Source organism: Camelus ferus, chromosome 6, assembly GCF_009834535.1.
Source record: "Camelus ferus isolate YT-003-E chromosome 6, BCGSAC_Cfer_1.0, whole genome shotgun sequence".
NCBI classification, from domain to species: Eukaryota; Metazoa; Chordata; class Mammalia; order Artiodactyla; family Camelidae; genus Camelus; species Camelus ferus.
The window spans coordinates 24,513,653-24,530,126 of NC_045701.1; the positions used below are offsets into that span (position 1 = coordinate 24,513,653).

General features: G+C 45.9%; 1 protein-coding gene across 2 annotated transcripts in view; it reads left to right on the forward strand.

Annotated features, from left to right (window-relative positions):
- RASGRP1 (RAS guanyl releasing protein 1) overlaps positions 1-16,474 on the forward strand; it is a 77,756-nt gene that overhangs the window by 54,207 nt on the left and 7,075 nt on the right. For both annotated transcript variants that reach the window (XM_032481527.1, XM_032481528.1), the window contains exons 7-16: positions 690-863; positions 1,876-1,992; positions 4,324-4,599; positions 6,074-6,154; positions 7,496-7,600; positions 8,436-8,545; positions 9,299-9,443; positions 10,138-10,174; positions 10,898-11,050; positions 11,704-12,089. In XM_032481527.1, the coding sequence (XP_032337418.1) occupies positions 690-863; positions 1,876-1,992; positions 4,324-4,599; positions 6,074-6,154; positions 7,496-7,600; positions 8,436-8,545; positions 9,299-9,443; positions 10,138-10,174; positions 10,898-11,050; positions 11,704-12,089 (1,584 nt within the window). The remainder of the gene's footprint in view (positions 1-689; positions 864-1,875; positions 1,993-4,323; positions 4,600-6,073; positions 6,155-7,495; positions 7,601-8,435; positions 8,546-9,298; positions 9,444-10,137; positions 10,175-10,897; positions 11,051-11,703; positions 12,090-16,474) is intronic.

Here is a 16,474-nt window from a genome sequence, read left to right on the forward strand (position 1 = left end):
CATTGTCAGCCATAATCATTGCCATTAAGTGGCTGGGAAAGTATGGTCACCACATTATAGCTAAGCAGGTTTCATGTACTCCACTCACTTGGCTTCTGCTCAGAAATTGGTGAGCAGAAGGAAATCTAAATAGCTTTGTTTCAGCATGAGGTTAATAATTATCGTGTTAGCACCAAGTCACACTCACGTAGCACTTTGAAAACTTAAGGTGCTTTTACGGGCTATCGTGTCTGTTCTTATTAACAATTCCATGTCCCAAACAGGGCAGATGTTATCCTGCCATTTTTAAGTTAAGAAAACAGGAGGGAGAGAGAGAAGTTGTGAGATTATCTTTTTTCCCTTAACTTCAGCAGAGCTGGAACTTGTCCTGAGAGTTTTCTTGACTACTACTCTTTAGAATTTAGAAGGGACACTATGGGTATCTACTCGAATACAGTACTGAATTAACTAGTATGTGTCACATCTGTTTATGCTGATGACTTCTGATGTAGAGACCATGCTGTGGGTAGAGGAAGAAAGATGCCCTCCCTCCCCTTCTTGTCAGCCAGGTGGAGGACATGCGGGAGCAGAGGGCCAAGAGCACCTCTGTCCCATCACAGAGTCTAGCCATCCGCTGAGCAGAGGAGATCTGCCCCTCGGACTTCCCAGAACACCGGAGCGGCAGTCCTGATGAGTTTCTTTTTCCCCAGTTCTCCGATTATCAGAACTACCTTGTGAATAGCTGCGTGAAGGAGAACCCCACCATGGAGCGGTCCATTGCCCTGTGTAACGGCGTCTCCCAGTGGGTGCAGCTGATGGTTCTCAGCCGCCCCACCCCGCAGCTCAGGGCTCAAGTCTTCATCAAGTTCATCCAGGTGGCACAGGTGAGTGACTGGATTAAGGCTTCTGGCCTGGCCTAGGAGGGAAATTCTCCCCTCCCAGCCTAGTCTACCCATCAGAGCTTCTTTTCCTTCATGAACCTCGGGGTGGAGTTCGTGCACCTTCAGCTGTCCCCAGACCTAGGCACGGTGATTTTCCTAGTTCCCACGCAGGGCGATGTGGAGAGGGTCATAAAGGCCATCTTCGAGGTCAGGGTACAGGTTTGGATCTGTTTAGACCCTTAACACTTTTCAGAAGATGCTTACTAGCCTACATTGCTCTCCCAAATGTGGCCCACGTGGCAAAGGAAAGAGCATTTCCAGGTTTTTGTGGAGCTGGACCAACGAGAGTTAGGTCTTTGAGCCCATGTTGTGTCAAATGCCTGGGGTTTAATGTTTGAGGGGCAGAGTTTAAGCATTTGGTGAGAGTAAAGCAGGTACTATGAACACACATTTGAAGTTCCACAGAGATTCTAGCGTGTCTTTCCAGTTACTATGCTATATAGCACTGGCATTGCCCTCAGAAATAAAACATTCTGGTTACTTTGGGGTGAAGGTTATAAAAGATCACACTTAATGATGTATTTTTCCAGCTCTAGACGTTCCACACCAGTGTTTCTTAAAATATGGGACATGGGCCACCTGCTCTAATGTTAACTAAAAGTGTGTTAAAAGCACGGATCCGTAAGCTCAGCCCCAGATCCAGGGAATGAGAGCATCTGGACTTGGGTCCAGAAATCTGTGTTAAATAAGAACTTTGGGTGATTCTTAGAAACCACTGACACGGAGGGTGGTCCAGCAGCAACAAAAGGAGGAAGATGTGATGCTTTACTAGATTTGGGACCTAATGGTCTGGAATTAAGCATAAGGGAAGAAATGGATAGAAAATTCCAATACCTGATCGCTGGCCTTTGGCCAGTATCAGGAAGACTCGTAGCACAGACAAGCAGCAGTCTCTAAGCTCCCATGTAACTGACATGTACAGTGACTCTGCTCCCTGCTGTTTTCTGTGTCACAGAAGCTCCACCAACTACAGAACTTCAATACGCTGATGGCTGTGATAGGAGGGCTGTGTCACAGCTCCATCTCCAGGCTCAAGGAGACAAGTTCACATGTCCCGCATGAAATCAATAAGGTCAGTGCTCCTGTCTCCTCTGGGGCCCTTTAGCAGCATTCCTAGGACCAGTGTCATTGTATCCTCCTTGAGGGGCAACCCAGAGAGCACTTCCAAACCACGCCTGGCCTGGCCTAGGAGGGAAATTCTCCCCTCCCAGCCTAGTCTACCCATCAGAGCTTCTTTTCCTTCATGAACCTCGGGGTGGAGTTCGTGCACCTTCAGCTGTCCCCAGACCTAGGCACGGTGATTTTCCTAGTTCCTTGTCAACCAGGCACGATACCAAGGAGGCAACCCCCAGGAAAACGCACAGGACAGGGACACCACAGATTTGAGAGTGACTGTGATTCCGTCTGGCCTCAGTGTTACTGTACCTATTCCTGCTGGTGATTTGAAACTGTGTGTCTCTTTCCTCTGTTCATATGCCACTGAGTGTTCAGAGCCACCATCTTTAGTATCCACTCCCTTGCTCTAGCAAGGGACCGTAGTTCAGTGACTGTAGTTCAGTGCACATGTCAAGTGAGATTATGAAGTGACACGTTAGAAACTGCGCTAAGCAGAACTCTTAGTGACATTATGGAGAGTTGGATTTTCCCAGAGAGTTGGAAATGAGCTTTTCAGTTTGCAGCAGTTTTTATTGGGGAGTAGTTTTTCTTAAATGTCCTATGTACTTGCCTACATTATTAATTAGATTTTGCAGAAAGGACTTTAATCTTTTATGCTGTAGGGCTGTTCTTAACTCATGTAAACCACAATACAGTATAGACAGACATGCAGCTATGGATGCTGCGGGTTCCATAATGGCTGCTCTTTGAGCATTTCATCTCATGCAAGAGGACCGACCAGGCCTCCCGAGCTGGCACACTGGGAGACTCTTCTTCAGGAGAGATGTCTAAGCCTCATTGTCCCATCCGTTTCCCAGGTGTCAGCCTCCGTTCAGGAGGCTGCCCCCACAAAGCTGGGGTTTGGGGATGCCGCCCCACCCTGCCCTCCCAGTGGTCTGGTCACCTTATCAGCCCCTCATGGTTCTGCTGAGACCAGGCGGAACAAGAGAGAAGACTGCCCATGTGTCAGAGGTGACAGAGGGGCTTAGCTTGCTCCTCTAAAGCTTGGGGTCCCCCACAGCAATGCTCCCTTGTCTGTAGCTGCTTCACCTTCAGGGTGGTCTGCAGAGTGAATTTTTAAGTCCAAGGTTACAGCAAGTGTCACCCCAGGGTTTATTTCATCATCTAAGTGGAACAAAAATCTCACTTTTGTGGTTGGTCCCCCGTCTCATGAGCATCTCCATACTTCACGCTCACCCGCACTGCTGCTAGTGGTGTGTGAGGAGGCTCTCTTGCCGGCTCCGAGCGAGTGCGGGAGGCTCTCTCTGAGACCTCGAGTTCTTCATCGGGGAGAAATGGTACTTCTCAGGCCACAAGTTTATGACAAGAATTTCTGGCACAGTGTTTCAAATGTTATTTTGTGTTGTGACGTGATTAGCAGGCAGTCTCCCCTTCCTGTCTTTGCTTCTGAGAAAGCTGGTCACCACACATGGGGAATGGGGTTCTGTGAACCATGTGCTGACTTGACCCAGGTGTGTTTGAAAAGAAGAGCAGACCCGGCTGCTCCCTTGCTGTGCCGGTGAGCAGCGCGCCCCCTCCCGTCCAGCAGGGTGCTGGCTCCCACACACAGCAACCCGAGGCCTCTGCCCCATCCCCTCTCAGGTCCTTTGCTGGGAATTGGTCTAGTCTGTTCAGTCTCCCTGTTTAGGGTTTCGGTGTGTGAGTGGAATGTCGCCTGCTTCATAGACAGAGGCCCACATTGAGACTTACCGAGCTAAGGCCCAGCATAAGGAGTAAGAACAGGTGATGGACGACTGAAGGCCGTACTGGAAACACACACTTCCTCAGGCAGCCAGGCAGGCCTCACCCTTCGAGTGTGATGCAATGTGGTATCTCTGGAAGCTTTTGGAAGACACTAGGGAAGGGGACTGCATGGCTTGGGGACAGAGGTCAGAGGGACACTGTATACTCTTATACCTTAAAAATTTTATCAGATGCTTATTTGTTTTTAAAAAGAACAATTTTAGTATAAAAACAGTAGATGAAACCTCATGTAAAATTTCCTGCTTATGTAGTAGAATCAAGTAAAGTGTAACTTGCATTTTGTAAATGTGCTCGGTGACGTTTGACATAAGCTGGAGTTTTAATCTGGGAGTCATACTCTGCACCTTTAGTTGGGTCCCTCCTCCCCTGACATATGAGGTGTGGGGTGAGATCATGGTAGGAACCGTGAGTAAACAGGTGGCTGCTGCAGACAGCACAGCCTGCCTGTGGGATTCCCTGTGATTGGGTCTCTTCTGCTTTGTAGGTTCTGGGTGAGATGACCGAGCTGCTGTCCTCCTGCAGAAACTACGACAACTACCGGCGCGCCTACGGGGAGTGCACCCACTTCAAGATCCCCATCCTGGGGGTGCACCTCAAGGACCTCATCTCCCTGTACGAAGCCATGCCTGACTATCTAGAGGAGGGGAAGGTCAATGTCCACAAGCTGCTGGCCCTTTACAATCATATCAATGAACTGGTCCAGCTGCAAGAGGTGGCCCCACCCTTGGAGGCCAACAAGGACTTGGTGCACCTGCTGACGGTAAGGCTCATGTGCGGGCAAATCACTAAGCACTTTCTGTGTGCTAGGCATCCATCCCTGCACCTTATCAAATATCAGCTCAGTTAACACTCATAAAAACTCCATGCCGTGGATGCTGGTATCACCTCCATTTTATGGATGGGGAAACTGAGGCACAAAGACATAACTTGCCAGAGGCCAAGTTATTCAGCTCAGAACCAGGTGGTGGGACACCAGGGCTGTGCTCTTAAGCAGCATGCCCTTTGGACTTCCAGGAGTGTTTCCCCACCCTGCAAAAGTCAGGCCTAAGCTCTGTTGGAGGAGCTGATAGCAAATGAGGATACAAGACTTGGTAAGAGATGGAGACAGTGGGTTCTCATAAGAAAAAGGACAAGGCAGTGAGTGAGTAAGTAAATAAGTAAATAATTATTTGGATCCTGCCACCACTGGCTTTGATCCCTGTTCCCAGAGCCAGGCAGACGAACATTTGTGGTGCAGGGTGAGATCAGCTGAACTCCCTTCTAGACCTGCGACTCTGTAGTTCACCAGCTGTGTGCCTGTGAGGACTTAGCTGTTTCCTCCTCTGTAAAATCATGGGGATTAATCTCCGTGATGATTTCTCACTTCTTTCAGTTCTAAAATTACACAATTTTTAAACCCACCTTTTTGGCAGAATGGAATGATCACTATTGCCTCTTCCTACTTCACAGGATTATTCTGATCCAGCCCAGGCTTGGCATCAGCTGGTGTCTAATCTGAGCCCTCTCGCTAATTGGCCGGGCAACCTTGTCAGGTCTCAGCCTTAGATGTCATCATCTGTGGAGAGAGGCACTGAATCTGACCTGTTTTAAATCACAGATTCTGTGATGAAAGCTGTGAACATTCTTCCCCACAAAATATACATAAGCCATATATTGTCAATAGTATATGTTTTTGAGTTCTGAGCATCCTGAAGCCCATCCATAGAATCTAGGTTAAGAACAAGATTATTTCTAAGACCTCCTTCCTCTAAAATTTTATAGTTCTAAGATATATGAAACTCATTAACTCTTAATATTGTTTAATAATACCTGTTACTTAAACTGGGTTCCGTTGCTGGAATCAAATTTGAATAGTATCAGGCCACGCAGACTGTCCTTTCAGATCATCCATCTGCTTGGGGGAGAACACATGAGGTGTGGAGCATGTAACCAGGCAGGGCCTTTGGCCTAAGCTCTACATAGGACCTTAGACATTAAACTGTAGTTTAAAAGAGAGCATCTTGAGACTTCACCAGAATTTAAAAACACTCTAATAAGAACTAATGGTTGCCCATACTGCAGCAGTAGGTGTCACACCCTCCAAACTCTGTGAATTTTTAAAAACAAATGACTTAGAGCCTAGAAGTGTAAACCACTGGAGGGGAAGAACAGGAAAGAAACACATCAGCCCTGGGAAAGGCAAACAGCATCCCAGCGATTAACTCTGCTCTGCTCTGCTCTGCTTTGATCCGCAGTTATCCCTAGATCTCTACTACACTGAGGATGAGATCTACGAGCTTTCCTATGCCCGGGAGCCCAGGAACCACAAAGCCCCCGTGAGTTTTTCATATTAGGACTCCCACGTGTAACATGTGCTTTTTTACAAGCTGCTCATCAAGGTCATTCATCTTAAGGAGTGGGCTTTCGTTCAGTTTCCTACTGTGTGCTCAAACATGTGCTAGGAATGGGGAAAGGTTCAGCATGTCCGAGGAATAGTTCCTGATCATAAAGAGTCTGCACACTACTTGAGGGGATAAGACTAAGATGTGGACAGTGAAGAACTGCCTGCTGTGAGTGTCGGGAGGAGCGGTGGGATCAGCCCGTGGCTTACTAACGTGAGCAGGGGTACGGCGTCGCAGGCTGGAGTGAGTGCTCCCTCCTGCTGAGTGTGAGGTGTCCTTACATCAGTTGTTTCTCGTCCTTGACTTGATAATACTGATGTGTGTATTAATCAGATGCTTAACTTCAGAGGATTTCCAGCTTGGTAGATAGAAAAGCTGTATCAGCCTGTATTCATCTGGTTCAGAAAGAGCAGTCTGCTGGGTCTTTTGACCTCTTGTGCTGAGAAGCCCTCAAAACAGTGCAGCCCTGGTGCTGCCCAGCAGGGACTCACAGCTGACCTTGGCCCTGCCCCCCCTAGCAGCTGGTGAAGTAGTTTCAGTCTTCCTTCTGAAGGACCAATAATCCACAGTCTCCTGGGAGGCTTCCCAGCCCCAAAACAAGTGGCACTCAAAGGTAGAGTTCCTCTACGTAAGAAACTCAGCTTTTCTGTTCAGATGGCTAAATTTCATTGTCTCTATACAGAAAGGTCAGGCTCTAGCATCCTATTGTAATCAAAGATGGTCACTGAAAAGATTTGGTAGGTTCCATTTTCAGGGTATTAGAGGGCATCGGACCTTCTTTTGTTTTTGAAAGAGATTTTAATTTACACCAAGTCTCAAATACTTAGGAATCGATTCCATCTCAGCTTGTCTAGGCCTCTGGTTTTTTTCTTGTGTGTCTTTATGCCTTTGAGCTACTTTTCTCTTCATCCACATCTCTACTAAATAGTAAGTAGAGAACAGAGAGGATATTTAAATGATCTACTTTTACTCTCTGTCAGTAGCTTCAACAGAAGCTGTAATGGTGAGGGAACTGAAACCCAGGCGTACAGAGGACTGTAAGTTACCTCAGATGGACGTAAATGCGTGAGGAGCTCTCGGCAAACTGTCAAGCACACTACTTGTTAGCCAGGGCTGCTGCACTGGAGTTCAGCTACGTGTGGGCTCTCCGCTCCCTGCTGCCACACGTCCTGAGGGCTGTCCGCAGGTGCAGCTACCAGGCAATGGGGAGGGAAGAGCTGTAGGTTATAAGACTGCATTATGGTCACGGGGATTTCTCTGAATATTTCCTTGTAGCCACTAACACCTTCAAAGCCACCAGTAGTAGTGGACTGGGCCTCTGGAGTATCTCCCAAACCTGACCCAAAGACCATAAGCAAACACGTCCAGAGGATGGTGGACGTAAGTACACCTGTGTTTCCGCAGACAAACGCAAGGCACTGCCTGGCTTAGTTCTGTTTGTGCGCGGAGGGGAGCACAGTGGTAGAAATACAAAGGTAAGAGACGTGAAACCCATTCCTGTGTGAGCACAGGGAGCCACTTCTATTGTGGCTGCAGAACAGTTCAGAAGTTACATTTCTGCCAACACACTTTGACCTTATATGGGGGGAGGTGTACCTCTTAAAGGCCTAGAGAGAGAGCATGTATTTAAAGGTTGCCGGTTGATTTGGGGGCAGAGAGGCGTTAGAAAAGCTTTGGGGATCCAGTAAGGGTGATGAGAATCTAAAACTGAAAAGTTTGGCACTGTTTGATTCAGTTCACTGTGCTGAATGTTGAAGGTATATGCTTTCATATTTCCACATCTCTCCTGTGGACCATTCAGTGTAACAGTAGGAAAGTACGAGCCAGCAAGTGACAGAACAACTCGTAGAGGATAAGAGCCGGGTAGGGAGCACTTCCCACTGGGCCATGAGCTGAAGCTGCAATCTGAGCTGTGCACTGAAGGAACGGCGGTGGGGGGGGGGGGCATCCCTCAGTGCAGTGAGCTCAGGGCTCAGAGCAGCCAGGCTGAGGGCAGTGATGTGCAGACGGAAATGAAAGGGCCTAGCCGCCCCCAGAGGCGGTGGGATGTGACCCGCTGCGTCTCTGCAGCGGTTCAAGGAGCATGTTCCCTAGTTCCCCTCACTCAGACTGAGAAGAGGCCTTTTTCCAGCTGTTCCAGCCCCTTTGTCATTTGGCTAAAGGGAGAAATGATTGGTTTCTCTTTGATAATCACCAAAACAACTCCTTTTTTCAGTCTGTCTTCAAGAACTATGATCATGACCAGGATGGATACATTTCTCAGGAAGAGTTTGAGAAGATTGCTGCGAGTTTTCCATTTTCCTTCTGTGTGATGGACAAGGACAGGTGAGGGTCTGTGTATAGGAAATGCGGTTATGAGCCTGCTGGTGAGAATGCTTTATGAATGTGTTACTGGAAGACTCTGCAAACTCGGATGTGTTGCTGCTGTGGTCACTTAATGAGCACTGGCGCTGAGAGAGTGGTCATCAAAGTAATGCCTGTCCGGTTTTTGTTTGGACTGTTAAAGGCCATGAAAAATGCATACTTTTAAAAAATACCTTAGAATTGAAGATCCTATAATTCTGCCAGTTTATGCATAGTCAGTTGTAAGTTTGGTCTTCCTTCTTGCTTTGCCCTTACCGATTATGAGAAACAACTAATATTTATGAATACTTTGCATGTTACTTTTCTCAGGGTTAGCTAAGTTCTATGTTGGTTCTCTGTGTGAAACCAAATGTCTGGCTGGTGGGTTCCAGTTATATAGTATGTACCATCTGAAGTCAGAAACCACAGCATAAGGTTATTTCTCTCCCTAAACACACATTTCCATCAGTTCTTTTTAAATCTTGTGGATAGTGGTTAAATTAGTTAGGAAAACCTGGTTTAGCCAAATACTACTACTGTGGATATAAGTAACCCACCTCACCTGCTTATTACATGCTATCCCTGTGTCCTTATTAAGAGGAGGGCTCATGGAAGTCACTGTCAGGTAATATGTACTGTACTGCCACTCAAGGGTAAAAAGAAGGTGAGTTTCTAAGCCGAGAAGCCACCCTTGCTCTCTCCGCTCACATCCTTGTCTCTGTCACGTGCTGGCAGGGAAGGCCTCATCAGCAGAGACGAGATCACGGCCTACTTCATGAGGGCCAGCTCAATCTGCTCCAAGCTGGGCCTGGGCTTCTCTCACAACTTCCAAGAGACCACCTACCTGAAGCCCACTTTCTGTGACAACTGCGCTGGATTTGTAAGTTGTTAGAGTGCCTTGGGGTGAAACTTGGGGAGGGTATGAGACAGTGTCACTGGCTGGGCCAGACACAGATCTCCACACCTTTATCAACTCATCGCAGCCACAGTGACCTAGTCCTCAGATCCGGGGGTTTTACTTGGACTCATCTTTTCCCATTTCTTCCTGATGTATTTTTCCTTCTGGTGCATGGGGCTTGGGATAAATGGTAAGGAAATATTAAATTTTGGATATACTTTTTAAATATTATATCCATACGCTGTTCCAAGTGTTAGGAAAAAGAACTATGAGACATCCTTACCCCTCTCCCCTTCAAAAGGAACAGCCTTTAAGAAGTCACCTGGGCTCTGCCCCTCCTCTGTCCCACCCATATCAGCAGTTTCCTCCTAAACCGAGTGTCTGACCCCAGGGTTCTATATACCTGCCCTTTAGTTTGGAGTCTCAAGAAGCCTGTTTGTCCTGTGATCCATCCACTTCAGGCCTGGGTCATAAATCCACTGTAGTAATCTTGGTAACATTTGATTCTGATCAGCACACACTTGTCCTGCTTTCCGTTTAAGGAGAGAGAAATAGGTTTTCCCTCCCGCTGGAGGTAGAATGAGGGCAAAGAAGGAATGGATGTCAACGTCAAGCCTCACACCAGGAAGATGAAGGCTGTGGGGTGCATTCTAACTGTCTCCTGTTTGTCTCACAGCTCTGGGGAGTGATCAAACAAGGATATCGGTGTAAAGGTAAGGCTCTGCCTCGTCCAGCATGTGGTCTTAGGGGCTCTCCTGTAAGATGTAATGTTTTACCCAGAGCAGGTGTCCATGAAGTCCAATGCCTCACCCCCTAGAGCAGCCCCCGAGAGTGACTGCCACAAGGAAGACAGGACTCTCTGGGTGACTAGTTATGCTGCTTCCTGTTACAAGAGCCTCTCTTTGCCTTGGCTGCCCTAGAAATAGGGATGGCTGGTAGATTAATGGGTCCCCAAAGAAAGGTACAGAATCACTTTTAGAACAGAAGGTAAGTGATAATCAAAGGCCCTTGTCAGCTTTCGTTTTATCAGTAGAGGCCCTAGGACATAATTGTCCTTCCTTTGTGACTAGAAAAATTGAGGAGTAAAGTAGAAAAGACCTTTTCCTGCAAGAAAGAAAGAATAGGCCCTGATAGCTAGGCGCCTTCAGAGGCTCTCCTGAGAGCAGGCACTATGTGCAGGATGATGGAAGACACCACCTCTTCCCTCCAAGATAACAGGATGCCACTTGCGATTCTGAGACTCACAATAAGGGCTGGGACAAGGCTGTAAGATCCAGGGTTGACCCAGTGAGAAGAATGCTCAGTTCACTGGAAACGTTAGGTGTCCTGGCTCCAGAAGACAGGACCAGCATGTTTGACCAGAGAGCACTGCATGAATGTGGTTTTGAGTCCCTGGATAAGAGAAAGACTTCCTGATGAGAGTATCTTGTCCACAGACTGCGGGATGAACTGCCACAAACAATGCAAAGATCTGGTTGTGTTTGAGTGCAAGAAGCGAGCCAAGAACTCAGCAGCTCCCACAGAGAACAGCACGTCTGTGGGGCCAACGTCCAGCCTTTGCTCGTTGGGAGTCAAAGATCTGCTCCACGGTAAGCAGGCACTAGGAACATTCATCTTGGAAAGTGAGGTGGGAAGAATACAGTTTTCGCAGGGGAGGATCACCTTCTTCCTTCCCACTCGTAATAGAAACCACCACAAACACCCTTGTGAAAGATACACCTGTGTGTGATGCGCCCTCTGTTTTAAGAGTTACACGTCACCCTCAGGTGCCACAATTCTGTCACACACAATGCAGACTTCTTGGGAGAAAGGGGCTGCACCTAGAGACTTCCCTTCTCCAGGCCACTTCTCCCCAGTCCTCGAGCTTGGAAGTAGACTGACGGGCAGGTTAACGTGGGCGTAGCATGGGCAACAAGGGAAAACCGCTCCAGAAGTGCTGTAAGCCCAGGTCTGCCTGCAAGGGCATCACTGTCATCCAGAGTGCGTCCACCTCTTTGTTAATAACTCTTCTCTGGGATGGCACCTGCTCATCAAATCAGAACTTCTAAGGATTCTTTTTAGCCCATTATCATTTTTCTCAATCTTACTGTAACTATATTCATCTACTTTTCCCTTCTTGAAAATTACACCTCTTCTGACTCACAATGCTGTGGTCTCCTGGAACTTTTCCTGCCACTTCCTGTATGTCCAGGAAGTCTCTGCTTTTCTGAGCCGGACTAACATGTCACATGTCTTCCTACAGCACCCGAGGAAGGCGCGTTCACATTCCCTAACGGGGAGGCAGTGGAACACAGTGAGGAGAGTAAGGATCGGACCATCATGCTCATGGGAGTGTCCTCACAGAAGATTTCTGTGCGGCTGAGGAGGACTGTCGCACACAAGGCCACCCAGACCGAATCACCGTCTTGGCTTGGCGGCGAGGGTCCTTCTGGTCACTTCGTGTTGTCTTCCCCAAGGAAGACAGCCCAGGACACACTGTATGTGCTGCCCAGCCCTACATCTCCATGTCCCAGCCCAGTCCTGGTCAGAAAGCGGGCTTTCGTCAAGTGGGAGAATAAAGAATCCCTCATAAAATCAAAGGAGGAGCTCCATCACCTCAGACTCCCGACCTACCAAGAGCTGGAACAGGTACCTTCCTTTTCCTTTTTTTCAGACTCTGAAAACAGCAAGGCTGAACCAGGGAGAAACTGAAGATTCAGACCACGTTGATTACTAGCAGGGTAAAGGTGGAGGGGAGAGCAAAAGGAAAAGAAAGGATTCTGCTTTGTCTCAAAGAAACCAGTGGAGGCCCTGACTGAAATTACATAAGTAGAACAGGATACACAGGGCTCCCTACTGCCATAAAGCTAGTCTCTAAATGTTGGCACCAGGGCCCAGTGCCTATTGATCAGCTTTACTGTGCTGACACCACACCCTTTCTTCTAGAAGTAAGTTGAAAGCAAGTTGCCTAAATCCTCCCTCCCTAGAGGTCTTTGTTAAGCTATTCGTCAGGGTTATGTTTTGGGGCCTTCCTGGTTGCCTGAGCATCTTCCTAAAAGGGAGGTGACCACGATGCTATCAAAAAGGAAGAGCATGTAGCTCACCGCAGGAAAAGCCTCCCTCTTAACATAAATGAGAGAACGCTTCTAGAACATCAGGGAATGTGCTGATCTATATATAAGAACAGCTTATTCATCAGTAGCTGGCAAAATGCACAGTTGAATATATACAACAATATAATCTATTAAAGGTAACAACTGTGGTACCAGGAGTTGCTTTTTCTGTTAGGTACCTGATAATGAGGACACTGTGAGCCTAATAGAGGCATGAGAGAAGACAAAATCAGTTTTACCAAGAACAGGAAGAGCTTGGGGATATTAAGGTTAAAAGAAGGAAAGAGCAAAGTAGGAAATAGGACAATGGGCAGCTGTTGAGGTACTCAATTCTGTGGGGTCAGTCACTAATGTACCTCTTTTTGTTTAAAGCTCAGAGTGAGAGCTGGTTTAGACTGACCTCGTGTCATGGGACAGTAGTTTCTTACCAAAGATAGGTAACTTAGTCATTTTAGACATAGGGAAGCAAGGATACATTAATTAGGTCTAACTTAAAAGGTAACGATGCCTGTCTGCCTTTTTTCCCAAAACAAACTGGCTAGAATTCCGTATGTAATTCTACGTACTACATAGACTGCCCAAGAGGGCCTCAGAATTCTGTGCCTCGTCCTCAGTCCCACACCTTCCCTGTTAGACCCCCAGGAACTGAAGATATATATTACCTAACTTATGTCAAACTCCTGTTTTGGTGCTTAGAACAAAGCACATGATATTAAGAGGAACATTTGAGAAAAGAACAGATTACCTGGATGAAAAGTACTCTCTCCCTCGTAATTTTGTTAAGATGTGCTTTAAGAATCAAGTCAATCAGAAAGTGGCAAAATAAGGGTTAAACAAAGTCCTCTCTCTCTAGGGGTAGAAACTTTAAGAATAATGAAGGAAATAGCTCAGATATTTCTTACCCCTGCTGTTTAACTGTGACCTGTTTGGTCCTCTGTAAAACACAGGGCCAGGAGTCCACGCTCACTATGGTTGGCTTCAGCTCTACCTGCCAGTGAAAAGAAGCAATGTAGTTTGGCAACAGTGTCTTCTTGCTGCAAGAAGTGGGTGGTAGAAAGATTTCAGATGAGGGAGTTTGGTCCAGAATAATTCCTATCCAGTAATACCAGAGCTGCTAAACCTTCTTTACTCTTACCCTTGTCATTGGGCACCTAAGGACCAGAACTCACTCTGCATGTTTTAGAGGAACAAGTCCCACTCTCCCGTTACGTAAACACCTTACAACTTGTCTGTCTGTAATTCATTAACTAGTTGAATCGGTATTTAAAATATGTAATATTTATATTAATACTATAAATATTAATATTACAGCTTATTTTAAGCGTGTATATACCTCTAAACCAGCAAAGGACAAAAGAAAATGCAAAAAAGTTTCAGGTATTATATGACAACATTTTCTACCTCTCTCACCATGTAACCTGGCCCGTAGCAAATGCTCAGTATTACATAGTAGCTAACAGACAGCTATCTAGGTGATTTACAGTGAAAAACAACTCAGTGTATTACAAATTACCCACATATTTTGGGGGGAGTAATCTTTATGGTACAAGGTAAGAACACGAGGTTCAAAGTCTGAAGACGAGGGACATCAGCATTATGGTGGCCTGAGTCGCTCCTTTTTTCCTCTCCCCTTGTGTTTACAGCTAATTGCACATTCATAAACAAACAAAAGTGTCTTTGCACATCACACCAGGAGATGTCCACCTACCTGTGCTTCAGAAAATAGGTGCACAGAACCTCAGGGAGGGCTGTGGATCCAAGGGAAGTTGGTGAGCCTGCCCTGCCCTAACATGCTGCTATCAGGAGAAAACTGAAAGTGGAGAATACAAAACAGGGCAGGGGACACACAAGAGAATTTGTGGAGGTCCAGCCAGCCTGACAGTAAAATCAGACACACCATCAAAGCAGGATAAATATGAGTTTGGAGGGAGAGGAAAAGGAAGAACTCAAGGCGTTGGTCCCACTCCCCAGAGTAAACATGCTAGGCTTCCTTCCCCACAGAAGAGGTGGAAAGCAGTGAGCAACTTAATTAAGCACCCAGCTGTGTGGACTGCATGCAGGGCACCCAGATTTCTGAGGAGGGACCTCCATGATGAGGAAAGAGGCTGACAAGCGTAACAAAAGGCACGGAAGGAACGTGTTCCTTGCTGTCTGCTTTAGGACTTTATTCAGCAAAAGACCTGCCAGCAGACCGCTGGGAGCACCCTTCTGTGCCGTGAGCATACAAAGCCCACAGCTACCCCACTCTGCTGCCGGCTTTTTTCACATGCACTCCCGGGGGCAGCCCTGGGGCCAGTTCAGGTAGAGAAACCAAAAAACAAGCTATAGTATGTGCCACCTTCTAGAAAACAAAAGAAAGGCTTCTAATTGCCAGATAATTGTTTACTTTGACTGTTACAGTTTAAGAAAGAAAGAAGTAGTGCTACTTCAAATGTGACAGCAGAGGCACATTCTGTCAAACACTATGAAAATCATGGTAATACAGAATCTCAAAAAGAAAACGGTAATTCTCCAGCAACCAAACTCAAAAGGCCCAGAATATTGCAATCTAACTGATAAAAGAATTCAAAATAGCTGTTACAAAGGATTCAGTAAGCTACAAGGAAACTCAAAAAGACAGTTCAGTGAACTCAGGAATAAAATTAATGACCAGAAGGAGTTATTTACCAAAGAGACTGAAATTTTAAAAAAGAACCAAATTCTGCAGCTGAAGGATTCAATGAATGAGAAGAATGCATTAGAGAGCTTATTAGACAAGAGGGCAGATCAGATCAAATCAGCAACTAGAGGACAGGAATTTAGAAGTGACTTAGAAAAGGAGCACTAAGATTTTTAAATACTGAAAAAACCCTCAAAAAGCTATCAGCTATGATGAGAAAAACAAATATAGTAATTGGGCATTAAAAGAGATGAGAAGAGGGCAGAGAGCATATTTAGAGGAAAAATAGCTGAGAACTTCCCAAAGCTAGGGAAGAAATTAGACATACAAGACTAAGAAGATACGAGAACACCCTATTATCTTAATGCAAAAAGAACTCCCAAGACACATTATAATGAAATTGTCAAAAGTTAATGATAAAGAATGTTAAAGGCAGCTGGTGGGGAGGAGGGACCTATGAAGGAACTCCCATTATGAGGCTGTCAGCAGATTTCTCAGCAGAAACTCCACAGGCCAGGAGAGAATGGAATGACACATTCAAAGTGTTAAAAGATAAAAACTGCCAACCAAGAATACTTTATCCAGCAAAATTATCCTTCAGATATGAAGGGGGACATAAAGGCTTCCTAAACAAAAAACTGAGGGAGTTCTCCACCATGAAAGCCACTTGCAAGAAATGCTGAAAGGAGTTCTTCAAGCTAAAAAGAAAAGATGCTAATTAGTGACACAAAAGAAATTGAAGTACACTATACTATAGCAAAGGTTAAAAAGTAGCAGAATTAGAAAACTGTAACTCTCTATTAGAATGGTGTATTAACCACTTAATTATGTATAAAGGCTTAAGGAAAGAAGCATTAAAAATAATTTAACAATTATAATTTCTCAAAAATTCACAGCATAAAAAGTAAGTTTGTGACATCAAAAATGTAGAAGGATGGAGCCTTTTTATAGGTAAACAGAGGATAAGGTGTTAACAGCATAAAAAAAAATTTATCTACCTTTGCTGTAAGCCACATGGTAAACACAAAGCAAAAATCAAGAGTCATGAAACATAAAGGGGGCTACTGAACAAACCACGATGAAAACCACCACTTTATAAAAGTAAACAAACAGGGGAAGAGAAACAATGGAGATACAAAACCACCAGAAAGCAAATAAGATGGCAGTAGTGAGTCCTTACATATCAATAATCACTCTAAATATAAATCAACTGAATTTACCAAAAAAGAGTGGCTGGATAGATACATGCTGCCTACAGGAAA